The 25,470-nt window shown below is 52.0% G+C and overlaps 8 protein-coding genes across 8 annotated transcripts; 4 read left to right on the forward strand and 4 right to left on the reverse strand.

Moving 5' to 3' along the window:
- Positions 1-233: 233 nt before the first annotated feature.
- HOM6 (homoserine dehydrogenase) lies at positions 234-1,389 on the forward strand (the record flags this gene model as incomplete). The annotated part of the gene is made up of 4 exons (XM_076633533.1): positions 234-302; positions 377-748; positions 818-1,137; positions 1,200-1,389. The coding sequence occupies 4 exons, from the start codon at positions 234-236 to the stop codon at positions 1,387-1,389; spliced, it is 951 nt and encodes a 316-aa protein (XP_076486457.1).
- Positions 1,390-1,594: 205 nt separating this feature from the next.
- Positions 1,595-3,479, forward strand: JCM6883_003114 (uncharacterized protein; the record flags this gene model as incomplete). Its single annotated transcript, XM_076633534.1, has 7 exons — positions 1,595-1,663; positions 1,735-1,837; positions 1,901-2,358; positions 2,425-2,568; positions 2,631-2,645; positions 2,715-2,805; positions 2,872-3,479. The coding sequence occupies 7 exons, from the start codon at positions 1,595-1,597 to the stop codon at positions 3,477-3,479; spliced, it is 1,488 nt and encodes a 495-aa protein (XP_076486458.1).
- A 423-nt stretch (positions 3,480-3,902) lies between these two features.
- On the forward strand, positions 3,903-12,831 carry JCM6883_003115 (phosphatidylinositol kinase family protein; the record flags this gene model as incomplete). Its single annotated transcript, XM_076633535.1, has 30 exons — positions 3,903-3,970; positions 4,032-4,077; positions 4,136-4,265; positions 4,332-4,451; positions 4,521-4,601; positions 4,665-4,798; positions 4,860-5,256; positions 5,317-5,419; positions 5,477-5,670; positions 5,735-5,932; positions 5,996-6,211; positions 6,271-6,508; positions 6,572-7,889; positions 7,950-8,050; positions 8,115-8,400; positions 8,464-9,209; positions 9,273-9,389; positions 9,452-9,647; positions 9,716-9,976; positions 10,042-10,228; positions 10,290-10,453; positions 10,523-10,879; positions 10,942-11,079; positions 11,148-11,391; positions 11,461-11,708; positions 11,774-12,070; positions 12,147-12,203; positions 12,267-12,501; positions 12,569-12,740; positions 12,813-12,831. 30 exons carry the CDS (start codon positions 3,903-3,905, stop codon positions 12,829-12,831), a joined length of 7,068 nt encoding a protein of 2,355 aa, XP_076486459.1.
- Positions 12,832-13,080: 249 nt separating this feature from the next.
- On the reverse strand, positions 13,081-14,798 carry JCM6883_003116 (uncharacterized protein; the record flags this gene model as incomplete). The annotated part of the gene is made up of 7 exons (XM_076633536.1): positions 13,081-13,336; positions 13,394-13,814; positions 13,882-14,061; positions 14,124-14,216; positions 14,281-14,346; positions 14,417-14,582; positions 14,637-14,798. The coding sequence occupies 7 exons, from the start codon at positions 14,796-14,798 to the stop codon at positions 13,081-13,083; spliced, it is 1,344 nt and encodes a 447-aa protein (XP_076486460.1).
- Positions 14,799-15,331: 533 nt separating this feature from the next.
- JCM6883_003117 (uncharacterized protein) lies at positions 15,332-18,177 on the forward strand (the record flags this gene model as incomplete). The annotated part of the gene is made up of 8 exons (XM_076633537.1): positions 15,332-15,343; positions 15,423-15,484; positions 15,550-15,571; positions 15,658-15,764; positions 15,829-15,913; positions 15,976-16,587; positions 16,658-16,953; positions 17,085-18,177. The coding sequence occupies 8 exons, from the start codon at positions 15,332-15,334 to the stop codon at positions 18,175-18,177; spliced, it is 2,289 nt and encodes a 762-aa protein (XP_076486461.1).
- A 567-nt stretch (positions 18,178-18,744) lies between these two features.
- Positions 18,745-20,092, reverse strand: JCM6883_003118 (BAG family molecular chaperone regulator; the record flags this gene model as incomplete). Its single annotated transcript, XM_076633538.1, has 2 exons — positions 18,745-19,049; positions 19,117-20,092. The coding sequence occupies 2 exons, from the start codon at positions 20,090-20,092 to the stop codon at positions 18,745-18,747; spliced, it is 1,281 nt and encodes a 426-aa protein (XP_076486462.1).
- Positions 20,093-20,527: 435 nt separating this feature from the next.
- Positions 20,528-23,065, reverse strand: JCM6883_003119 (uncharacterized protein; the record flags this gene model as incomplete). Its single annotated transcript, XM_076633539.1, has 5 exons — positions 20,528-21,139; positions 21,211-21,337; positions 21,404-22,260; positions 22,334-22,422; positions 22,471-23,065. 5 exons carry the CDS (start codon positions 23,063-23,065, stop codon positions 20,528-20,530), a joined length of 2,280 nt encoding a protein of 759 aa, XP_076486463.1.
- A 397-nt stretch (positions 23,066-23,462) lies between these two features.
- Positions 23,463-24,921, reverse strand: JCM6883_003120 (uncharacterized protein; the record flags this gene model as incomplete). The annotated part of the gene is made up of 7 exons (XM_076633540.1): positions 23,463-23,564; positions 23,631-23,843; positions 23,907-23,978; positions 24,036-24,101; positions 24,169-24,359; positions 24,427-24,520; positions 24,598-24,921. 7 exons carry the CDS (start codon positions 24,919-24,921, stop codon positions 23,463-23,465), a joined length of 1,062 nt encoding a protein of 353 aa, XP_076486464.1.
- Between the last annotated feature and the right edge of the window lie 549 nt (positions 24,922-25,470).

A 25,470-nucleotide genomic window follows, 5' to 3' on the forward strand; every position in this document is an offset into this window, starting at 1 on the left:
AGATATTGACACCAGTAAGTGAATCCATCAGATCGGACAGTACAACAAACTGATCGATCGCGATTCAACAGTGTCTTCTCCTACTTGCTCAGTCGCCTTGATCGGTTGCGGACTCGTCGGCAAGGCTGTCGTTGAACAGCTATCGTCCCCTACTCTCTCGAAAGTGTTCAGCATCGTATCCCTCTCCAACTCGAAGCACACCGTCTCGATCTCTCCTTCGGCTTCTTCCCTCGATGCCGCAACTCTCCTCTCCCTCCTCCCTCCCTCTTCGCAACCTCTACCGACTTCTTCCTCCCACCCAGGTGCTACTTACTCGGCTGCAAACCCTCGGGAAGTCGTCAAGAACCTCGCTGCCGAATCTCGTTCCTCGAAGCAGCACACCATCTTAATCGACTGCACCTCCGACCTGTCCGTTACCGAGCTGTACCCTCTCGCAATCTCGTCTGGTCTCTCAGTGGTCACCCCCAACAAGAAGGGTTTCTCGTCGAGCGTTGAATTATGGAAGAACATCGTTGAAGCCCAATCTGCTCCCGGAGCGGGTTCAGTCTTCCTCGAAGCAACCGTCGGAGCTGGACTACCCATTATTTCAACCTTGAGGGACATGCTCAAGACTGGAGATGAGGTTACCAAGATTGAGGGGGTCTTCTCGGGAACGTTCTCGTACATTTTCAACAACTTTTCGAAACCTGGAGGAGGAGGACCCAAGTTCAGTGAAGTGGTCAAGATTGCAAAAGAGAATGGTTACACCGTGAGTACTTACTGCTGTCTAGCTCACAGCTTCAGTAGGAAGCTGACAAGCGGCGATTTCCTTACGTAGGAACCTCACCCTGCCGACGATCTCAACGGTTCTGATGTCGCTCGAAAGCTTACGATCCTCTCTCGTCTCCTCTCCCTCCAACCTTCTTCACTCCCGGCTCTCCCCGACCTTCCCGAAGGTTACGCTTCCCTCTCGACTGAATCCCTCATCCCTTCCGCCCTCGCCTCGATCGCCTCGGGAGACGAATTCGTTGCCAGGCTCCCTGAGTTCGATGCCGAGTTCGACAAGCTCCGATCGGAAGCCGAGAAGGAAGGTATGGTCCTCCGATACGTCGGATTGATCGATCGCAAATCTTCTACCGTCAAATGCGCACTTCAAAAGTGAGTGATCCTTCACCTCTACTATTTGCACGTTTGATACTGACCAATCTTCTTACGCGTAGGTACCCCGCTTCGCACGCGTTCGCCTCTGCCCTCTCTGGATCCGACAACATTGTCTCGTTCCACTCGAAACGCTACCCTTCTCCTCTCATCGTTCAAGGTTCCGGAGCTGGTGCCGACGTCACTGCTGCCGGTGTCGTGGGAGATGTGATCAAGGTTGCTGAACGAAACGGTGTCAGAATCCCTCTGTAAAAAGTCAAAACTCGAATGATATAGATTATTGACAAGCTAGAAATGAAATAAAGTGAAAGCTTGCATGCAGTATATCTTGCCCTGTGGCATCGAACCGAAGACGGAGAGTTCTCGGATGATCGCGCAGCGAGTTGCCAACTTGCCCGGCTCATGCAAGTTCTCCTTCTTTCACTTCCTTCCGTCTTGGAAACTTCTCAATCCTTGGATGACTGCGACTCTAGCAGATTCTGTCGAGCTTCCATGTGGTCGACGACTACCGAATCGGCTCGTCAAGGTGAGCCTCGAGCCGGAAAACCCTTCATTCAACTTTTCGGCTAACTCGACGATGATGGCCTTTCTGAACAGGCTGCGATGGAAGAGCTCATGAGTGGTGATCACCTTCCGAATGAGAACTTCGAACGGCTGTACCGTGCTTGGAGTATCGGTGGATTTGGGATGCTGATCTCCGGTGAGCTCTCACCGTCTCTCTAGCCAATGTATCCGGAGTGGGAGCTGATGCAGAGGATCATAGGCAACGTTCAGGTCTCACCGAAGCACCTGGGTCTTCCGTTAGACGTTGCTGTCCCCGAAATGGTTTCCGAACTTTCCCAAGTTCCTGCAGCAAAGGTCACCGATCGCTTCAAATTTTGGGCCAGTTCTATGGACACCGATGATTCGACAACCAGGCCGCTTCGAGTTATGCAGCTCAATCATCCAGGTCGACAGTCGATGCGAGTTTTGACGGGTCGTTCTCCATTCTCTCCAGCTCTCGCTCCCTCGAATGTACCGATGACAGCTGGAAATGGAGCGGCTGGGAAGTTCGCGGGTCAGTTAGTATGGGGAATACCGAAAGAGATGACTGTCGGAGACATCGAAGAAGTGATAGAGCAGTTTCGGCGAGGTGCGAAACTGGCGAAAGAGACTGGATGGGATGGAGTCCAGCTGCACGCGTCTCACGGATATCTGCTTGCTCAGTTTCTGAGTCCTCGGGTGAGTACCAGCTCGTCACTTGACTTCATACTTTGCACGACGAAGCTGAGCTCGATTTCTGAACAGACGAATTTGAGGAAGGACGACTTCGGTGGAAACGGAAGGAAACGTCTGGAGATCCTGCTGAGGACAGCAGATGCGATTCGCCAAGATCATCCCATTGACAGTGGATTCGTTCTCGGGGTCAAATTGAATGCTTCAGATTACATTGTGAGTCGGAAACCTCGCAGTCTGTTCTGCTTCAGTGGCTTACTCTCGCTCAATGGCTGTAGAAAGGTGGGCTCACGGTGAGTCTCTCGAGAAATTGGTTCCAACTATTGCATGTGTTGACCTGCAACTCGCCTCGCTGAAATTAGGAGGACGACGCTCTCGAGAACGTAAAGTGGATCGCTCAACACGGCGGATTCGACTTCATCGAGATCAGTGGCGGAAGCTATGAAGCTCCAGGTACGTCGGACTTCTTGGGCTGCTGGTAATCAGGGTCATAGCTGATGAGCCGTCTTACCTCTCCAGAGTTTCTCTCGATGAAGCCATCCACTTCACGCCGTGAAGCTTTCTTCGCCGAATTCTCCTCTCGCGCCTACCGTCTGCTCAGCGATGAACTCGATTTGGCGTCACTCCCGACCCCAAAGCCTCTGGTCCTCCTCACCGGCGGTTTTCGAACTCGGAGCGGCATGCGGCAAGCACTCGAAACTCCCGTCTCAGATCTTATAGGAATCGGTCGACCCGCCGCGGTGGACCCACACTTTGCTAACAAGATTCTCGATACAACGATACCGGACCATGAGGCAAAACTCCCGAAATATGATCCGAGCGAAGGAACAACAATCCTGAGGTGGTTCTTCCGATGGATGACGCTATTTGGACCCTCCCTCGACGTCTTCTACCATAACCTACTGATGCACTCGATCGCATTCGGCCAAGAACCGTCAGGAGAAGACGCCTCGAAACAGAACTCGGATCTCGTTCGATTTCGACTCGCACCGTTTTGGACTCTTGTTCGTCGGAACTACCTCGACTCGTGGTTCTCACCAACTTCACAACGTCTCGCTGTCTGGTCTCTCATTGGTCTATTATCTTATTTGTGCTTAGCACGATACAACGCATCTTTCCCAAAATGACTCGCGGTTCGGGTCCAGCAGATTACCCATAGCCTCTTCTGCAGTGAATCCCCTTAGCTTGATTCCATCTGTAACACTTCTTTTACTGTAAGGTCATCGATAGAGACCAATTGGTCTCGTCTCTGAACGAGGGAGTTGGCGAAAACGAAAATCGCACGAGCTGAAGTCATTCCGCCTCGCAAAGGTTGATATCGAACAGTCGTCTCGCCGTCCTCGTCGCTCGTCTGTCACTTTTGCCAAAACTCAAGAGAGTCCTTCAGCGAGCGTCAGGGTATAGAGGCCTTCCTCTTAGTGGGGGTTGCGAAACTCTCCCCCCTTCTTCATCATCCATATCACGCCTTATTACCACCGCCTCTGCAAGCAACAGCCAAGCGAAATCTCGACTAGATCCGCAAACCTTGACCGTCCCCTTCCGGCTCCAAGATGGCGATTGGAGTCGTGCCAACTGTTGACCGTCCTCTTGATGCCATCCTCTACGATCTACGGAGCAAGTAAGTACCCACAGAGCTATAAGACATATACAGGAGTAAGCTGATCAGATCGTTACTCTAGATCGGACGACGTGAGGCAGAGAGCAAGTGCCGAATTATCGAACCTGGTATGATCAGCTCTCTCGCTCTCTCTGTGCACCTGAAGCTGACTGAGTTGCTCTGTAGGTACTCGCGAGCTCACGGACACTATCCGCCGAAGCGTTCAACAAGACTTATGCCGAAATTCACGCGAGATGTTTCGCACTCGTCAATTCGAGTGATTTACAAGACAAGTTGGCAGGTATTACTGCGATTGGTAAGCTCAGAGCTCACTATATCGTCAAAGTAGGTAGCTGACGCAAGTCTTGCCGATGTTTCGCAGACAAACTCGTTGACGTTCTCGGAAATGACATGTCTCGAGCGATTCGACTCGCGGCTTCAGTGCAACGAGCGTTTCCTTGTCCCGACCCTCTCGTAATGACTCTAGCTGCCAAGGTCTTCGGTGCGTGAAGTCTTTTCCGATTCGTTGAGCCTGGACTTCGCTGACCACCCTCCGACTTTTCGAAAATAGCTCGACTCGCGGCTCAAGGAGGCTCACAGATGGCGGAACACGTTGATATTCAAGTCAAGAGTTGTATTGAGTGGCTACAAGGTATGATTGCCGCTCTTACAGGGGCTCTTCACGAGCACTAATCGCAAAATCTCGAAATTGCAGGAGAACGAATCGAATCTCGGAGATACGCCGCGGTACTCGTGCTTCGAGAACTTACCCGTTCAGCACCTGGTCTCGTCTACGACAATGTACCGGATCTACTCGACAACCTGTGGACAGCTCTTCGAGACTCAAAGGTTCGTCGAAATTGTGATGCGTCTGTACAACTTCGATGCTGATGCAGCTCAATCTCCTCAGGTCGCGATTCGAGAAGCAGCCGCTGGAGCGCTCGCCGGATGTCTCTTGATCGCAAGTCAACGGGATAACCAGTATCGGCACGACATGTTCTCCATGGTGTACGATCAAGCGCAGCGAGGATTCAAGTACAACACGCCCGAAGCGATTCACGGATCCTTGCTCGGCTACAAGGAACTATTCCTCGAAGGAAAGATGTTCATGCACGAGCGCTACACCGAAGTCTGCGATCAGATCCTCTCTTTCAAGGATCATCGAGATCCCCTCGTTCGTCGAGCAGTCGTCGAACTCATCCCTACTCTCGCCTCGTACAATCACGCCGACTTTGCCGCTCACTACCTACACAAGACGATGCTATACCTCCTCGGACAGTTGAAGAACAACCGAGATCGAACAACCTGTCAGTTTTTGTTCTCTCTCAATTTCGACGATCTTCGCTGACACTTTCCCTTCGTTGCAGCTTTCCACGCCATCGGACATGTCGCGATGCAAGTCAAATCGGCGATGGCACCTTACCTCGATCCTATTCTAGCGAGCGTGAAAGAAGGGCTTCAGCAACGAGGGTAAGTCCTCTCACTCCTCCGACGTGCTCTCTCTCTGACCTCGGTTTCGCTAAACAGGAAGAAAGGCGCGCCTTCAGAAGAGTCAATATTTCAATGTATCGGCATGCTCGCTCAATCAGTCGGACAAGCCCTCACGAAACACATGCACGAACTTCTCGACCTCATGTTCGCTTACGGTCTCAGTCCCGCTCTTGAAGTCGCCCTGACCCAGCTTGGAAAGGATATTCCACCTCTACTACCCGAAATACAAGGTGAGCTCGACTTGGCCAATGCGAGATTCGAGAGCTTACTGACAGGAATCGATTCTCTGAACAGAACGAGTTCTCAACCTTATCTCTCACATCCTTGCCGGCGAACCTTTCGTACAAGCTGGTGCTCCTAGACGGTATCATGGCGCCCAACACACCTCGCTCCCCGAACAACGTGATCAAGTTCAAGTCATTCTCGCTCTTGAAGTTCTCGGTTCGTTCAACTTCAAGGGAATTTTCCAGATCAATCGCGCAGCTACCCCCGGTAAGCGTCTCTTCCTTGTGAGGTCTTCCTCTTATGGTGCTGACCTGTGTTGTTTCCGGCCAGCCGATATCTCTTCGGAACACTCACTCGGAGAATTCATTCGGGATCGAGTGATTCGATACGTCGAAGACGACAACGCCGAGATCCGCCGAGCAGCTGCACTTTCGTCTTGTGCTGTCCTCGCGAATGATCCAGTCGTCGGACAGACTAGCAATAACGCTATTCGCCTCGTCAACGAAATCCTCGAGAAGCTCCTTACTCTCGCAATCGCTGATCCAGGTTTGTCTTCGTCCCTCTGTCTTTCCTCTTGTTGATTCTGACTCTCTCGTGATGCGTAGACCCTTCAATTCGAGAGGCGACCATATCTGCTCTCGATCCAAAATTCGATCGACATCTCGCTCAAGCTGAATGCGTTCGATCTCTCTTCATTGCCTTGAACGACGAAGTCTACGCGATTCGAGAAGTCGCCATCAAGATCATTGGTCGCCTCGCGAGTATCAACCCGGCCTACGTGATGCCGTCTCTACGAAAAACGCTCATTCAACTTCTCACCGAATTGGAGTATTCAACTTCGAGGTGAGCCAAATTGTAGTTTGCGCTTCATATCATGACTGACACGCCTCTATTTTATCCATGTAGCCGCAGCAAGGAGGAGGCTTCGACCCTTCTAGGCTTACTTGTTGGAGCTTCTCAGCGATTGACACGACCCTATGTTGTTCCGATGCTCAACGTTCTCCTCCCCAAGTCTCGCGACACTTCCCCCGCCGTCGCATCGAGTATCATGGCGACTCTCGGAGAACTCTCGCGAGTCGGAGGCGAAGATTTACTCGTCCAACTCGACCCTCTCATGCAACTCATCCTCGACACTCTCCACGATCAAGCTTCGACTCCGAAACGAGATGCGGCTCTTCGAACTCTCGGTCAACTATCGTCGAACGCCGGTTATGTCATCGACCCGTATCTCGATCATCCGACTCTGCTCGGCATGTTGATCGGATTGCTCAAGACGGAGGTCGGTCAACACACTAGACGAGAGGTCATTCGAGTGATGGGAATCCTCGGAGCTCTTGATCCTTACCGACACAGTGTCGTCGAAGGTATCTCGAACGATGCTTACGTCGAAGCTCTCAACCCAGCAGATCCGACTCACCCTTCGAATATCGGTCCTCAACACGACGAGTACTACCCGACTATCGCCTTCTCGGCTCTCCTCGTCGTCTTTAACGATCCTTCCCTCAGCGATCACCACACGGCCGTCGTCGATGCGATCATGTACATTTTCCGTTCCCTCCGTCTCAAAGTCGTCACTTTCCTCCCTCAAGTTCTTCCCGCGTTCCTCAATGTGATGCGAAGCTGTCCCGTCGGTCTTCAAGAGTACTACTTCCAGAACTTAGGACAGCTCATCTCGATGGTTAAGCAACACGTTCGAAATCACCTCGGACCGATCATGTCGACGATTCGAGACTTCTGGACGACTACGACGAACCCAGGACTTCAAGTCATCATTGTCGATGTCATCCAATCGATCGCTCTCGCCCTCGATGCCGAATTCAAAGCCTACCTCCCAAACCTCCTCCCTCTCATGCTCCAAGCCTTCGACCGCGACCTAGGAGAATCTCGTCGACAAACTTCGCTCATCAAAGTTCTCCACGCCTTCGGTATCTTCGGTTCGAGTCTTGAAGAATACCTACATCTGATCATTCCAGCAATCGTGAGAACGTTCGAGCAAGCCGACGTTCCAATCATCCTTCGAAAACAAGCGATGCAAACCGTTACTCAACTCTCGCGGAAGATCAACTTTGCCGACCACGCTTCAGCGATCATTCACCCTCTCGCTCGAGTTCTCGCCTCGCCAAACTCTCCCTACGAGCTTCGACTACCTGCGATGGACGCTCTCTGCGCTCTCTTGCTTCAGATGGGACCCGATTATGTCTTGTTCGTTGGGATGATCAACAAGGTGGGCTGAGTCTCCTCTTTCTCTCCCTTTCCGTCCAGTGTTGACGCTTTCCTCTCGCAGGCACTCGTTCGAAACCGGATTGTTCACCCTCAATACGATGCACTCGTTGCGAAACTCCTCAAGGGAGAGCCTTTACCGCAAGATTTGACATTCGGAGACCCGTGAGTGATCAATTCCTGAATTCTCGAAACCAGACTAACTCACGATGCCCTCTCGACTCGTCAGGATCATCATGCCGAACAACGAAGCGATGGTTGCAGCCGATGCGGGAGTCAGCAAGTTGCCGGTCAACCAAGTCAATCTCAAGAGCGCTTGGGAACCTGTCGATCGAGCGAAACCGGACGACTGGAGAGAATGGTTGAAACGACTCAGCGTTCAATTACTTAAATCTTCCCCCTCTCACACACTTCGAGCCTGCGCAAATCTCGCCGAAGTTTACCCTCCCCTCGCGAGGGATCTCTTCAACGCTGCGTTCGTTTCTTGTTGGACCGAATTGTATGATCAGTATCAAGTTCGTTTCATCTGCTTTCTTCTCCCGCATACTACAGCTGCTGATTCGTCCAACTCATCGCAGGAGGAACTCGTTCGCGCGATTCAAACCGCTCTCGCCTCTCCCACTCTCCCTCCCGAAATCACCCAGACTCTCCTCAATCTCGCCGAGTTCATGGAGCACGACGACAAGGTTCTTCCGATCCCGATCTCAACCCTGGGAGGTTACGCGCTCAAGTGTCGAGCTTACGCGAAGGCACTTCATTACAAAGAACTCGAAGTCCTCTCCGACCCTTCAGTACAAACGATCGAAGAACTCATTCGGATTAACAACTCGCTGCAACAACCCGACGTCTCGGTTGGAATCCTTATCCACGCTCATCAAGTTCACAACCTCGAGCTCAAGGAGGAGTGGTACATCGAGTTGGAACGATGGGAAGACGCTCTCGCCGCGTTCGAACGAAAAGCTCAAGAACAACCCGATTCTTTCGACGTCACTCTCGGTCGAATGCGATGTCTCCACGCCTTGGGTGAATGGGAATCCCTCGCTCAACTCGCACAACAAAATTGGCAACGCGCTTCTCACGACATGCGAAGGAAGATCGCTCCTCTCGCCGCTGCCGCCTCGTGGGGTCTCGCTCAATGGGAATCGATGGATCACTACATCGGAGTTCTCAAACACGACTCGGCTGATCGAGCCTGGTTCCGTTCGATTCTTTCGATTCATCGAGGTCAATTTCACAAAGCGCAAAGTCACATCAACAAGGCTCGAGATCTTCTCGATACCGAACTCACGACCCTCGTCGGAGAAAGTTACAACCGAGCCTACGAGTGAGTTCTTGCTCTTCCACCGTTGCAATGTCGAGACTGACTCATCGCCGCTCGTTTCACCAGTGCTGTCGTTCGAATTCAAATGCTCTCGGAGCTGGAGGAGATCATCTCGTACAAGGAGGCGACAGCGGTAGGAAACAACGAACGTCGAGCGGTTATTCAGAAGACTTGGATGAAACGGCAAGTTCGGTCGGTCACCCTTTCCAACTGCAATCGGCTGACATTCGATCGAGCGAACACAGACTGAAAGGTTGCAAACGAGATGTCGATGTGTGGCAACGAATCCTCAAAGTTCGAGCGCTCGTCGTCACTCCTCGGGAGAATACCGAAATGTGGGTCAAATTCGCCAACTTGTGTCGCAAATCGGGTCGACTCGGTCTCGCCGACAAAACGCTCAACTCGCTTCTCGGAGATGATCACGCTCCGATGGGTGCTCCCGTAAGCTCACTCGATCTTTCTTCTCGCCCGAAGCCCGTCATTGACCACTCTCGACCCTCCCTCGACAGGCTGTTTCTGGACCTCCTCAAGTCATCTACGCTCATCTCAAATACCTCTGGGCTACCGGTGCTCGCGAAGAGACTTTGGCTTGGCTCAGAGAGTTCACAGGCAAGCTCTCTGCCGACCTCGGGATTCATCCAGACGGAGAAAGCGTTCAAAGCTCGGAGGTCGTTTCGCCCGGAAGAAAAGCCGAATACACTCGCCTTCTCGCTCGCTGTCACTACAAGCTTGGAGAATGGCAAAGCGCGATGCAAGAAGATTGGGGTTCCGTGAGTTTAAACTGCTCTCTTTCTGCATCAGAAAACGTTCCTGAACGGTTCCATGGCTGCTTTAGGACGTCATTCCCGATATTCTTCGTTCCTACCTTCTTGCTACGAGCCTCGATCCTACATGGTACAAAGCTTGGCATGCATGGGCGCTCGCAAACTCGGAGGTCGTCTCGCATTTCGCGAAAGCTCAAGGCGAGCAAGACTCGACAAAACCTCAAGCTTACTCGGTGCATCTCGTACCGTCTGTTCAAGGTGAGTGACTTGTATCTCGCTCGCTGCCAGGTCGATCTGACATGGGCTCTCGTCTTCACAGCCTTCTTCCGCTCCGTCGCTCTATCTCCCGGCAACTCTCTCCAAGATACTCTCCGCCTTCTCACTCTCTGGTTCCGCTACGGTCACGTCCCCGAGGTCTCGACTGCGATCATGGAAGGTTTCCGTACTGTCAGCGTCGACACATGGCTCGAAGTCATTCCTCAAGTGCGTTCTTTGTTCCTCCGCTCTCCTCGTTGCCGCTGACGATCGCTGACTATTCTCTGATACTTTCAGCTGATCGCTCGTATTCACGCTCCCGATGCGAACGTTCGCAAGCTGATTCAACATGTTCTCACCGACGTCGGTCGCGCTCATCCTCAAGCTCTCGTCTACCCCCTCACCGTCGCCTCGAAGTATCCGAGCGAAAACAGACGACGCGCTGCACTCTCGATCATGAACAAGATGAGGGATCACAGTGCTTCGCTCGTCGAACAAGCTGTGCTCGTCAGTCAAGAACTCATTCGAGTTGCGATCCTTTGGCACGAATTATGGCACGAAGGACTCGAAGAGGCATCGAGGCTATTCTACGGAGATCACAACATCGAAGCTATGTTTGCTACCCTCGAACCGCTTCACGACATGCTCGAAAAGGTGAGTCTCTCCATCAGCTTAATCTCGCGAGCTTGACTGACGTTAAGGTTTCGTCGTTGCAGGGTCCCGAGACGTTGCGAGAGATCTCGTTCGCACAAACGTTTGGTCGTGATCTCGCCGATGCGCGAGAATCTTGTCGAAGATATCGTCAGTACGGCGAGATCAACGATCTCAATCACGCTTGGGATCTCTACTACCAAGTGAGTAACCATGCCTTCGCCTCACCTTGCAACGCATTTGACTGACGCCGTGCTCCTTCGCTTATCAGGTCTTCCGGAAAATCAACAAGAACTTGCCGACTCTCACTCTCCTCGAACTTCAATACGTTTCACCGAAACTCCTTGCCGCGAAAGATCTCGACCTCGCGATTCCCGGAACCTACACGACCGGAAAACGAACAATCAGAATCGCTAGCTTCGGTCCGACTCTCGAAGTCTTCACCTCGAAACAACGACCGCGTAAACTCAGGATTCAGGGTAGCGACGGTGTCGAGTACAACTTCCTCCTCAAGGGTCAGTTCCGCATTCCCCTCTTTTCTTCTTTGCTCGTGTCAGGTCTAATCGGATTTCTTTCGTTCCTAGGTCACGAGGATCTTCGACAAGATGAACGAGTCATGCAGCTCTTCGGTCTCGTCAACACGCTACTCCAGAAGGACCCCGAGACGTTCAAACGACATCTCACGATCGTCAAGTACCCGGTTATCCCGCTTTCGCCGAATTCTGGTCTCCTCGGATGGGTCCAGAGTACCGATACGCTTCACGTCTTGATCAAGAACTACCGCGACAGTCGCAAAATCTTGCTCAATATCGAACATCGACTAATCCTTCAAGTCAGCGGCCTTTCCTCTCGACTCCTTTGTGACGTCCTTGAGCTGACATGTTTTCTCTTCCGTAGATGGCACCCGATTTCGAACATCTCTGTCTCATGCAGAAACTCGAGGTATTCGAATACTCGCTCGACAACACGACCGGACAAGATTTCTACCGAGTCCTGTGGCTCAAGAGTCGAAACTCGGAAGCCTGGCTCGATCGAAGGAGCAATTACTGTCGAACTCTCGCGGTCATGTCGATGGTCGGACACATTCTCGGACTCGGAGACCGTCACCCTTCGAACTTGCTCATGGACCGGGTCAGCGGAAGAATCGTTCACGTCGATTTCGGAGATTGTTTCGAAGTCGCGATGCAACGAGAGGTAAGTCTCCTTGATCCGCATCCTTTCCCCCGTTGCGTCCGAATCGCTGACTTGACGCCGCTTTCGTGCTGCGTAGAAACACCCGGAGAAGGTACCGTTCCGTCTTACACGAATGCTCACTTCGGCGATGGAGGTCAGTCATTTTCGTTTCCTCGCGCTCCCGTTCGCCCTTTGCTAACCATGAGACTCTTGACAGGTTTCCGGAATTGAAGGTACTTTCAAAATCACTTGTCAACACACGATGCGAGTACTCCGCGAGAACAAGGAATCGATTATCGCTGTCCTCGAAGCTTTCGTTCACGATCCGCTCATCAACTGGAGGCTAGTGCAAGGAGCTCGTCAAGTCGGAGGTCAAAACGCTGCTCGAGGCGGCGAGAATAACAACGCTGGAACGAGGAGACCGCGAGGAGACGAGACGAACATTCACGATGGTACGCTTTCTTCTCGTACTTTCTTCGTAATCACTTACTGATGACCTGATTTCTCTGACGATGGCAGACGACGCAATGGGTCAAATCAATGCTCGAGCCGTCCAAGTTGTCGAACGAGTGCAGCAAAAGTTGACTGGACGAGATTTCAAGCCGACAGTAGTCCTGAGTGTCAACGATCAAGTCGACAAACTGATCGCACAAGCTACTTCGCTAGAGAATCTCTCGCAATGCTTCGTTGGGTGAGTACAAAGACGCTTCCTCACCATCGTCGAGCGAATTTGCTGACATTTCTCCGCTCTCTTCCATCCCAGGTGGTGTCCGTTCTGGTGATCTTTCAAGTCCCCCATTCTCCGCGTTCTTTCTTCTGTTTCTGTTCTGTAGTTGTCTTTCCCGGATACCCCTTTTTCGCTGTTTCCTGCTCTCTCTCGTATCAAAAACTAGTTTTGCTCTTGTTGTATTGAACATCTTGCTTCCAGATTCACCCATGGCGTACCCAGAGAGCCAGGCGACAAGCTGAGTCCTCAGGAAGGAGAATGATGACATTGCGAAACCGAAGCAACACTCGAATTCATCCGTTCTTCACTGACCCTCCCACATCCACCATTCAACGGTTCCCTCTGTCTGAGGTCTCATGACTAGCTCCCATCCTCCCACGTCTTCGAGTCGCTCCCGATTCGCTTCTTCCTCTTCACCGCGACCTCGACCTCGTTTTCGTTTCTTGCCGTTCGGTCGCACCGCAGTTCCTACGATTGGCGGGTTCTCCTTCGAGGTGTGTGATATTGGAGAGTGAGGGAACGGCCGTAGTATCATCGAAATAAACGGAATTGAGGTGAACCTGTGGAGAAATTGAAGTCAGGCGAAACTCTTCAGCGAATCGTAGCGAATCACTCACGAAGGATCTTCTAGCACTGTCTTGACGATGCTACTGAGCGTCTTGGGATGAAGTAATCCGTTCAAGCTCAAGGTCGACACGCTTCCCTCCTCACATTCCTTCTTCCCGAGACCCCATTCTCCATCTTCCTCCTCGTTCTCAGTTGTCGTGCTCCTCCACTTGATCGCTTCTTCGACTCCGAGCGCTGCTAGTCCTCGCCATTCTTTGAACGAGTCCCACCATTCTTCGTCGTCCTTGACCGTTCTTCTCAAGGCTCCTGAACTCGTTCGTTGCCGTTTCTGAGGGTGGGTCAATTCGACGACGGCGGGAGGGAACGAGGCGGGAGAAGGTATCGAGACGCCGGGAAGGGTGCTAGTCGAAGCTTGGGGAGTGCGAGTCCTAGAGCTCAATTGCTCGGGAAGTTCGATTGATCGAGGTTGACCTGCAGTTTCGTCAAAGAACGAGATTAGCTCACGTCGCAAGAGCTCGAGAAAGCTGTATGCGCCTACCATTCTCATCGGTATAAGACATGACGAGGTCGAACGTTCGTCCCTCTTTGCTGCTGCTCGCACTTTGAAGCTGTTCGAACAGTTCTGTTTCTCTCGGCCAATTTCGAAGCAACCTCTTGACTCGTTCAAATCCAGGCTTTCCCGCGCGAAAAGCGGGATCAATCAAAGAGATTTCGATGACTGTACGAGAACGCGGAGTCAGAGTCTGCGAAAATGCGAAAGAGAGAATTTCGAAGACTCACTGAAACGTTGACGGAATGATCCGTGCATCGAAGCCCTGCCGGGCAAGCCGAGTAGCTCGTATGTAGATTTACAGACGCTCAGCACAAGTCGACCTGCGATGTCGCGAAGGCCTGTCAGCTCAGTCCAGCAGACAAGCGACGGGGAGCGACAGCTAACCTCTACCGTCGATAGCTACCACGTCGTCGTCTTGAGCTCCCTCGAAGCTCAAAGCTACGAGACTACCTTTATGTACACCAAGAAGATCAGCCTAAATGTCACACAGGAGCAGGAGATCGAGACAGATGAGGCTCACCTTTGCGAACGAAGGAATTCAGGAACTTTGGTTCGAGCAAATCGGCAAGATTGACATTACGAACGACCTGATAGCGTGCCTTCATTTCTAGTTCCTGCTTGAGCTTGTCCATCAGAGTAGAGGAGCTCGCTGAGCCAACCTCCGGAAGAACGACATCCAACTTTTGCTGCCCGTCAGCTCGTTGTGCGTCAAACGCGAGATAGAAAGTCCCCAGACTCACTTGCCAACCAAATGATACCCTTTCAATTGCTCTCCAGAGCTGTCGCGCGTTGGAAGAGCTCTCTTCAGAGCTCGAGGGAAGTTGAGAGGTTGAACTCGAGAAGTGTTGCGGATTTCGAGGCGGAGGCGGGCGGTACGATGACTTCTTGTGATGTGCGTTCATCCTAGTCGCCCAAATTCAGCTGGAGGGATGAGATGAAGCTGAAGCAGAGCTTCGAAGCGATCGAGCCGGCGCAAGTTCTTCTCTCTCGAAACGCTTCATTCTTCGACTCGCCGGCCTTTCGAGGCTCATTCAGGACTACCTGAGCAGTCGGCCGTAGCTTCAAGACTCTCCGGCTCAGCGGATCGCTCGAAGTTTAGGCGATCTAGTTTCGGGGTTGATTCGCACCAACAGCTCGATCACTGCCGTGTTCCTTCTTTCTAGAGCCTCGTGAGTCAGTATCTACTGTTATCTGTTCCTCCCCTCGCTCGAAGGAACTCGTAAAGAGCTGCTTCTCGAGGTTGAGATGTCGGAACTCTCTGACAGACGAGCTAACGCCTTGATCAACCTACACAGCTATCAGGACCTTGCACGGCTACTACAAGCTCACGGATAGATCAATACGTCCCTCAGAGGTCTACTTGCTCGCGGTCAGAGCCTTGACGACGGAATAGAACCTCCCCTTTCTTTCCCCTCTTCCGGGAGCGGGAACTACTATGGCTCAGCACGTACGATCAAACCATTCCTATCCGATACGAGACCTTCATCCAGATCGAACTGACTCGAAACGATCCGCCAAACTGATAGCTTCAAGGTCAAAATCCCGGTTCATCAACTCAGGTGTGGGAAGGAGATGCAACTCTTCATTCGTGAGTCTTCTCTCCTACTCTCGTTCGAGGTTGCTCACTGACGTGATCTTGACTGTTCCTACTAGATATTGTTACGACTACATGAGGGTGAGTTTTTGGAATGATGAAACTTGCCAAGTTGGGACCTTCGAATCCCGGCGACTGATGTCCATTCTCCGCTTCGAATTGCATAGAAACGAGGTTGGAATGAGGCAGCGTCGAGGTTCGCGAAAGATGCTGGAATCAAAGAGGAAGAGTGGAAAGGTCCGCCGATAGAAGCTCCTCAAGGACTTTTGTACGAGTGAGTCCCGGTCTCTACCTTTTACCTCTTCCTTCATGTTGCTCATCAAACTATCCTTTCGCAGATGGTGGTCAGTGTTCTGGGATGTGTTCATTGCGCGGTCACAGAAATCAGGCCCTCGGAATCCGAATGCCGACGCCTATGTAGAAGTTTGTTGACCTCTTTCTCCTCTTTCTATGATCTCGACCTCACTGATACGTTCTTCGATTAGGCTATGAGAGCAAAACGAGATCCACTCGTCGTTGGGTTCAACGGCCCAAACGCCCCTCCACCTTTGACTCTCCCTCGCTCTCTCGCCCATCCTCCTCGACCAAACTCGACAAATCCTCCTCCGAACGTTCGCGCAAACTACTCTCAAATGCACGTCCTCGAACAGCAAGAACTACAGAACCAGATGCAGCAACGAGGGAGAGTTCAACAGATGGTTCAAGGCGGTCCTCGACCTTCCGGAATGCCTCCTCAACAACCTCCGACTCCTGGCGGTAGCGGACCTGCTTACGCTCCTTCTCCCCTCCCTCAACAACAACAGCAACAGCAACAACTCACTCCTTCTTCGTCTCAATCTCACCCTCCCGGCATGCCCGGGCAACCGGGAATGCAACCTTACCCTCCGAATTCCTCCCAACCTCAAATCGCTCAACAACGACCTCCTTCGTCTCACAATTCACCTCATATCGTTCCAGCTTCTCATCCTTACGCAAACGGTAGACCTCAACAGGTGGGGAATGGACCGCCGAATCAGGTTGGGAACGCGCTCGCGCAAGCTTTAGCAGCAGTAGGATTGCCGGGAAGGGATCCAGACACTCTTTCGCCAGAGGAACACGTACGTCTCATCTCACCCTGCGGCGGGTGATCGACGTCATGAACTGATTCATCTTTTTCTCGGATAAAAGGCTGCCGTCACAGCGCAGATGCGACGAATGGGCGCTCTTCCTCCCTCGTCTCAGCAAGCTGTCGGTAGGAACGGACCGATTCCTCAACAAGCTCAGCAAGGTCGAATGATTCCAACCCAACCGATGCGCCAAGATTCTCAAAATCGACTCAACGCGGCTTACGCAGCTCAAGATGGACGACCTCCTCCTCAACAAGGTCCTCCTCCTCCTGGTAGTCAAGGCCAACCTCAGTACATGATGCACCCGGTTCAGCAGCAACAACAGAATCACATGATGGCTCAACAACAGAGAATGATGTAAGTTCAGCAGCAGGGAGGTCCGAGACCGATGATGGATCCAAACGGTCAAGGTTACCCACAAGCGTGAGTCGAGATCGTCTTCTCTAACGTTTCTCCTTTTGCTAAACTCGATTTTTCCGTTTCTGCAGTGGATCTCCCGCTTCTCCCGCTTACTCTTCGGCTCCTTCCCCCTACGCTACCCCTCTCGTACCTCACATGCAAATACCGCCGAATCATCCGAACGCTCAAGGCTCTCCAGGTCAATTCGCTGGACCTAATCCCCCACCGTCGCGAGCCGGAACTTCAAACAAGAATCGAGTCATCTCTCAATCCGCTCAGCAGCAACAACAACAGCAGCAACAACTTCAGAACGTCGCGAAAGGTTCTCCGATGCAACCGAATCTATCTCAGAACGCGAAGAGACAAGGAGCAGTTGGAGAAGAATCGAGTCCTCGGAATCGGAAACGAGCGAGAGGGGCAACGAAAGACGACGAGATGATGGGGTTAGGGGATCCTAATTCGTTCGATATGGTCGGAGCGACGAATAGTCCAGGAGGAGGAGCGGGAGGGAACGGTGCACCTCAAGGAGGAGGAGTTGGAGCTCAATTGTTCGGTCAAGACGGACTTCCTTATCGACCTTCACCTTCACCACTCGGTAGACCAGCTCAGCCGTCTCAGCAGCAGCAGCAACAGCAGCAGATGTACGGACCGGGTTCGAATACGAGTGGTTCGGGCGATTCAAACTTCAACTCGTTACACATGATACCGAATGGGCAACCAGGAGGACCGGGAGGAGGAGGTCAAAATCACGCGAACGGATCTACGAGTCGACCTACCTCTGCAGCGTCGAATCATCACTTCCTTGGAGCTCCTCAGCAGCAACAACCAGATCAACGGCATTCTCCTCTGCCAGCTTCGACTCCGACGAACGGTCAAGCTCCTTCGCCGATGAACTTTGGAGGAGGACCGACACCGAACGGCTCTCGACCTTTCGCTGGCGCACCAAACCCTTCGTCCGCGACAAACACTCCTTTGCCTCCAGCGCCTCAACCTCTCGCGCCCGAACCGAACATATCCGACGCGAATGGGCTCGGAGGGATTTCAGTCTCTGGTCCTGGAGGAGACGCGCTTCAATTCAATACGGCAAACGTTGCGGGAGGAACAGAAGACATGTTTGCCGGACTCGATTTCGACAGTTTCCTCAACAACGACATGTTCAACGAAGAACTCGGCGTCAACTAATCCGGTCGTATCTTCCCCCTTCTCTTCTCTCTTTTCTCTCATTCGGAATCGCTCCCCATCGCTCTTTGCCTTTCATTCTTAGTACTCAAGATGTATCGTTCAGTCGCCGCCCTTCACATCAAACGCATGTCTTCTCAGTACTTTGCCGTTAACTTCGTTCGTTCGTTCGTCGTCGTCGTTCGTTCAATCTCTATGAGTGCTTATTCCCTTCCTCCTGATCTCTCCTCTACCGCTCTCTTCCCATCCCGTCTTCTCGTTATCCGCCGCTGTGATGTTATCCTCGATCTTTCTTTCTTTTTTTTGGTCATTCGTTTGTCCTCTACTTTCATTTCATTATCATGTTGATTTTCCTAGTTCCCTTAGATTCTAAAAAGCAATCGATCCGATGCTTAACTCTCGCTTCGGTCGTTGTCCGTGTGGAACGAGAGCGACCTTGGGATCTTCGGTCAGTTTTTCGTTTTCGCACTCTTCTCGCGAGCTGATAAAGGCAGGCAGGTACTCGGCAAGGCTTACAACAGGGTACAACTAGGATACTAAGTCTACCAAATGGAGGCATACCACAAAAGTTCAAACAGCGATCGCGACTGGTTGAGGATGAAGAGGTTTCGAAACCATCTCGACTCTTTCCGCCTCTTCTCGCAGCTTTTGAGCCCGTTGCAACATCTCCGCAATATAGAGGTCGACTTGAGAAGCGTTCGACGAGGTGGAGGAGGTCAAATTCGAAGAAGTGGACGAAGAAGAGTCGGAATCAGAGAGAGAAGGGGAAGAGGAGCGGGACGAGAGTGTAGCGACGGCTTCTTCCGTGAGAGGAGGTAGAGGAGGAGGGAGGGAATCATCGTCTCCGACGAGTTGAGACGAGCTCGAAATAGGAACTAGTGGAGAGGCGAGAAAGTCAGCAAACTGAATTCGCAGAGAGAGCGGAAGAACAATTCAACTCACCGTGAGATTGCTTCTCCTTCTCCCAAGCTCGTTCCCTCATCTCGTCCAGCCTTTCCAATTCTGCTTCTACCCTCTTGACGAGTGCTTTCCTTTCCTTCTTGATTTGACGATCTCCTGGAGATTCCACCGCATCGAGTTCGCTGAGGAGTTTGACGAGATAGTCTTCGTACGAGAGGAATTGAGAGTTGGCGGATCCGAATGCGAGACGAGGAGTAGTGAAAGGAGGAGTGGGAGATGATTCGAAAGCGAAAGAAGTCGGGGCGACGAAGTTGGATTGGCGGTCGGAGAACGACGAAGCGAGGGAGGAGAGCTTTTCAAGGGCTTGGTCGCGATAGAGCGTCACCGTGTCGTCGTCAGCCGAGATAGGGGATTCAATTTCGAGCTCGGTGTTCGAAGGGAGCGAGGTTGATTCGGGAGAGATAGGAGTCGGGATAGCGAGGACGGGCTGCTCAATCTCGGGTGACGCAGGAGATGTGGAAGTGGAAGGCTGAGGGTCGTGAGAAGCTCGCAGGAGGGAAGGAATAAGGGATTCGATCAATGCGTCGAATAAGTCTGGAGTTTGCGCTTCTTCCTCCTCCTCAATCTGCCTCCTCCTCCACTCTTGCGCTTGTCGAACTCGGTGTTGATAAAGTCGACTCTCCTTCCTCGCTCTCGCTCGTTCAAGTTCCGCTTGTCGCGATCTACGGATCATTTCTTGTCGAAGGATCAAAGCTCGTTCCACCTCTCTCCTCCTCTCCTCCTCCTCCTCCTGTTCCTGACGGGCTTGCTCGAGGATGGCTTGACGAAGTTGCTGTTGACGGAGCTGCCTCGCGGCGAGGGGTTGGCGTTGTTGATCGTAGTCGTTCCCGAGGAAGAATGAAGGGTGAACAGGAGATTCACGAGACGAGATGGGTGCAATGGGGCAGAAGGAGGGGGGAGTATATTCAGAGGGGTAGCCGAAGACGAGAGTCGGGTGCGAGGGATAGAATGAGAGCATCTTGAGAGTGAAGTGCGAGTCGAAAATTGAGCTGAGGAGGCGGAGAGATGAGACGTTGCGTAGGGTGATGGAGGAGAGACAAAGATGGGACAGGCTCAGAGCTTCCTTTTGAGTGCAGGCGAACGACCTTGCGAGAAGACACTCGAACAAGGTGGAATGTGCTCGAAAATTCGCAGAATTTGCGAGAACATTCGAGAGAAATCGACGAACTGGTATCGTGTGTTCCTCTACGAGAATGTTCAAGTACGATGAGTAGACCTGAACTGCCGAGCAGAGTGAAGGATCGGTCGACGTGTTGACCGAGAGGCAAACAGTACGACAAGGAAAGATTCGACGATGAAAGAGGTACGTGCTCAAAAAAGCTGTCTTCTCGCGTGTGCGATAGCTCGACTAATCTGAGCTTGCAATGCAGAGTCTACGTACGAGTACTCAAGCCTAATCCGCTGAGACCATTTCAGTCATCGTCTCCGCCTCGGCCTGCTCCACCTCGACGCTTTCACTTTCCACTCTTACTCCCGCGATCAATTCCCTTCCATGCTCCATCCACCACCTCACTCCTTCCTGATGCTTCACTACGTCCATTCCCGCTCCAAGCACCTCGAACGTCCATTCCCCTAGAGCTTTTCTTCCATCGGAATCAACGGGTTCGAGGTCGACGAGTCTAGTGATTTCGGCGAGCAGAGAACGGAAGAGGACCAGGTTGACGGAAGGGAGGAGGGAGATGAGGCTCAGGAGCAGGGGACCTCGAGGGAGAGTGAGAACGCGAGTTTCGATAGTCGAGGCGACGGGTTCTTCAGCTGGGACTGACGACTGATTTGACGGAATTGTATCGAGGTCGGAGTCATCATCTGAGAGGGCTCGAAGTCGAGGTCGTTGCGTCGGCTGCAGGTTAGAAGATTCGGTCGCCAGTGTCGAAACTGGTAGTCGCTCAATGGCGGTAACGAGATCTTGAATCGATTTCCAGGCAAGTGCGTCGTCGAAGCTCGATGCTGAACGGACGACAGTCGAGTACGCTACGCGAAGCTGTGTCGGCGACAGAGAGGGAAGCTGTTTCCGCGAGGACAGAAGGAGTGATCAGTGTTCTGTCCTTACGTTCGAGGGACGAAATGAGAGCTCACCTTGAGTAGTAGATCCGTGTACCAGTGTGTAAGATCCGGCACACAACCTTTCTCCGAAGAGAAGATCGCGAGAAATACGGAATGAGCGGATTCGAACGACTCGGAATATTTCGAGTTGTCGAGGTATCTGCAAGTTCCAGACTCGAAGAACTTCAGGATAGATCATAACTGAGTATGACGAGTCCGAACTCACGGTTTGCATCCCGGCAAGACTGTGTTCTCGACGTACGAGTCACTCAATTCGTCCATGACTTGCTCGACCGTGTTCATCCAGAACGTAACCTCGGCTCGATCGACCAACCGCGAATGTGTTCCGTCCTCTTCATCCCCATACGACGACTCCAACTTCCTCACCAACTCCTCCGCGGGTGTTAGACGATCTTCGAGATTCGTTGACGAGGACGAGGGTGCCGTAGCGACGTCGACGAGCCCAGCAAGTACTGACCTCCATGCTTTAAATCCCCCTTGACCGAAGCGACTCGCGACGAAATAGGTTCGACCGATCGCAACGACAGCTTCTCGTGCTAGTTCTCGTTGAACTGAAGTGGGTTCATCGTCGATGCCGGAAGAATCTGACGAGACGATCTCGAGTAGACTCGAGTAGATCAGAGTCTGGGCGAAGAGGAGAGATTTCAGGATCGTCCAAGGTTGAGTTTGGGATCGAGTCGAGGGAGAGAGGGAGGAATCTTCGACGAGATCTGACCAAGGAGTTGCGGCCCATCCTGACGAGAGCCGGGTCGATATCGTGAAGATGGTATGCGAGAGATCGCGGATTGCGAGAACGGCAGGTTCGGCGATGGATGAATCGTAGGATGTCGCGAGGTTTGCGTTCGCGGAGAGAAGACGTCCGAGTGATCGAGAGAGGGGACCGAGGATGCCGAAGAGAGGAGACTGGACAACGTGAGATAGGTGATCGTGCGAAGGAGAAGGGTTGCGCCAGAGGAGACCATCCGAAGCTTGTTCGAGGTCGGCCGCGAGCGGAGGAGAAGTGAAAAGGTTGCCTTGGTCGAAAACCTCCGCGAATTGCTCGGTGAGATAGTTCAGAAATGCCTGTGGCAAGACATCATGCTGAGAATCTCGCTACGCTGGACTCGCGAGAAAGTCGACAGAAGATCCTACTCACGTTTGAAGGAAAGTCTTTCGCAAGAACGTCTGACTGAATCGAAGCAATTGTTTGCGCAACGATCCATGCCGGCAGCATATTGCTCGAATCTACGCACACGGATGTATCAGCTCAGCTCCAAAGCAAGAAAACCAGACTAATGAAGAGAAAGAGCTCGCCTCCATTCTCGACCCATTCCGTCCAAGCCCTTCCCGCCTCCATTTCTATCCGGTCCAACATCCCGCGACCTCCAACCCAAAGCCTTTCTTTCCGTCTCTTCCATTCCTGCAGAGCGGCGAGTACCGCACTCACGAGTAATAACCGATTCACCGGTTCGACCTTGCCCGCTTCGTCCTCCCCTTTTCGTCTGACTTGATCCACCCATAGACCTTGAGATAGAGCTGAGAGATATTTTGAGACCGATCGACGGGCTCTGAACCCTGTACCGACTTCGCGAGAGATCAGATCAAGTCGAAGGAGAGTCGATTGGAAGAACGCCGAGTAGATCGCTGTGAAGCCGTTCCAGCTTGCTACGTCTTGCTCGTATGATGTGTTGCGACTCGTCGGAGGCCATAGGGAGGGACTCGAGAGGGTGTAGCGTCCGATTAGAGAGATGAGATCAAGGTGGGGAGATTCGAGAGGGAGGGAAGAGAGATGGTAGGTGATGAGCTGTAGGATGTCCTTGTGATTGTAGTCGAGCGAGCGAGGCGAGAGAAGCTCCTGGAGAAGCAAAGTTGGGTCGGGTGAAGACATGGTGAGAAGAGAGAGAAAGTGACTCCGAACGTCTCGCACTCAAGCTGCTTCACTCTCTCTCTCCTATGAACCGGTACGAAAAGGGTAAAAGGTTACTTGTAAAGGGAATGAGAACTATACACAGGTAGCAGGAGAAAAAGTAATTAGGAATAAGGGAATAAGCTCTGTGCGAAAAGTAGTTGCGAAAGGGGGTAAAAAAGTCTAGGTCGAGTCGACAGCGTGTAACGATCTGGAAAGTACAGAGAGGAACAGGATGAGACGAGTCTATCAAAATTAGATGTAAGGAGGATCGCAAGCTGAGACCGGTACAAACGAGGAAAAGGGTATAAGGTCGAGAGAGGCGCAAGGTAACGGTGAATGACGGAAGTATGTACAGAGTCGAAGGGCAAGTGAGTGTCTAAGCTCTCATCATGTGCATGAGCGCGACAAGTCCAGCCCAACCGAAACCGTGTTGAGGGTAAGCGATGTGAAGTGGTTCTTCTTCAGTTCCAAACTTTGCCTGTGAGCAGGTCGAGCAAGTGACGTCAGAAACTTTTCAGACGTGGACGCTCGCAGACAGACTCACTCGGAATTGCCCTCGATTAGCTAAGCCATACTTTGAGACGATCTTTCGGTAAGCTTTCCCCAACATCTTGATTTTCCATCCTCCGAGGTTGTATTCAATGTCCAAGTCCTCTTGGGCCGAAGCACCGAACGTCAAATTGTTCTTGCCTTCGAATTGCATCTCGTGAATGACATGTGCGAGGATCGCTTCTGAGACTCCGTGAGGGGCCTCTGGCTGTCAAGTTCAAGGAGACTCGTTAGCTAGGCCACCTGGGGGAGAGTTTGATGGGTCACGCACGAAAGTAACAGCATGTTTGACGGAATAAGATTGATGTGCGATCGAGGCCAAAACGCAAATAGCGACGATTTTCTAAAGAGACGACAAAGTGTCAGTTGATGCTCCTCCGCGCAGCGAAAGAAGACATACCTGGTGCTCGTCTCGCGCGATGAAGTAACGTCGGTGTTGCGAGTCCAACCAGGGGAGAAGGTCAGCCTGCACGTTCGGGAACTGGAAAGTCAGTCAAAGTTCAATTTCTGACTTTCCCGACTCCGAAACTCACCGCCGCGATTTGCTTTCCATGTCGGTTCGCCTTCCACCTCTCAATCCCAGAGTCGATTTCTTCCCTCGTTGCGTCGTCGGGAAGGAACGAAGGAGCCTTAAGGTGCAGCTCGCTGAACGTAACGTGGGATCGTTCAGCTCGTCTGATGTTTTGTCTAACGTCCTTTTGATCGAGTTTCTTGATATCAGGATCTACAGTAGAGCTTGAATCAGCTTGAAAGTCTCCAGATTGCTCGAAAAGTAGCGATTTGAGACTCACGAAGAATATCTTCTCTCACACAGCTCAACACACTCCAATCCATCTCCTGACCCAGAATATCTGCGAATTGACCATTGATCACACACCAGACTACCTGATTTACGATAACAACTCACGGAAGATCAGTTTCGCGTGCAGAGAGGAACAGGACAGCAGAGAGAAGGGAAATACCTTTTTCTTTTTGGTTTTCGTTGCCCATTCAACGAATTCATGTGCAATCTCCCTCCTCACTTCATCGTTATCTCTACAAATTGGATTCCCCCATGCAAAGTAGAACTTCCCTCTAGCGAGATAGCCTTGAACTCGAGGATTCGACTGTTGGTGATTCTTCCCTCTCCAAACCGAGTAACGTTCTTCAATCCAGGCAGTCGAAAGTGAACCTCCGTATTTGGCGATGAGCTGTGGAAGCCATTCTTTGTCGTGGTCGACTGCGCTGATCACTGACGAACTAGATCTAGAGGAAGAAGTTGAGGTTCTTGCTTCGGAGGCTGTCATCTTTGCTGAGTGGGCTCGCTCCCTAGTGTTTTGAGGAGTGAAAGAGGCGAGAGTCGAGTTCAGCGTGAAGAGAGGGAAGCGAGGGAAAGTCGTTTTGAGCTCCTCGGTCTCGGAGCGACTACGTAATCGCGAGCGCGGGCTTTCTCGCGCGTTGTGACTCAGCCCGTTCCAAACCTCCAAGTCAAGCAATTCGAGAGCAATTCTCGATTCGCCTTGGTTCTTTGAGAACTGGTCTGGAAAGAACAGACCGCAAATCAACCACAAATTGAAGGAATTGAATTTGATTTCATTGATTCTTGCTGCGGTGAACACTCTAAAGTTCTCCGAGCTTGACTTCCTCGTTCGACTCACCTACAACACCCTCTCACCGCTCAACGAGACGAACAACAAAGGTGGAAGCACGACTAGCTAGGAATACCCGATCCGTCTCTAGCTTGAATCGACTCTCCTCCTCATCTCAGCTCCTCCTCTTCCGACTGCGTCATTAGCACCGAAGAATCGACAGAACAACGACTCTCGCCGTTCAAGGGTCCATATCACTAGCTACTA

Source organism: Sporobolomyces salmoneus (genome assembly GCF_050403485.1).
Source record: "Sporobolomyces salmoneus JCM6883 DNA, S_salmoneus_JCM6883_v1_ctg40, whole genome shotgun sequence".
Classification (NCBI taxonomy): Eukaryota; Fungi; Basidiomycota; class Microbotryomycetes; order Sporidiobolales; family Sporidiobolaceae; genus Sporobolomyces; species Sporobolomyces salmoneus.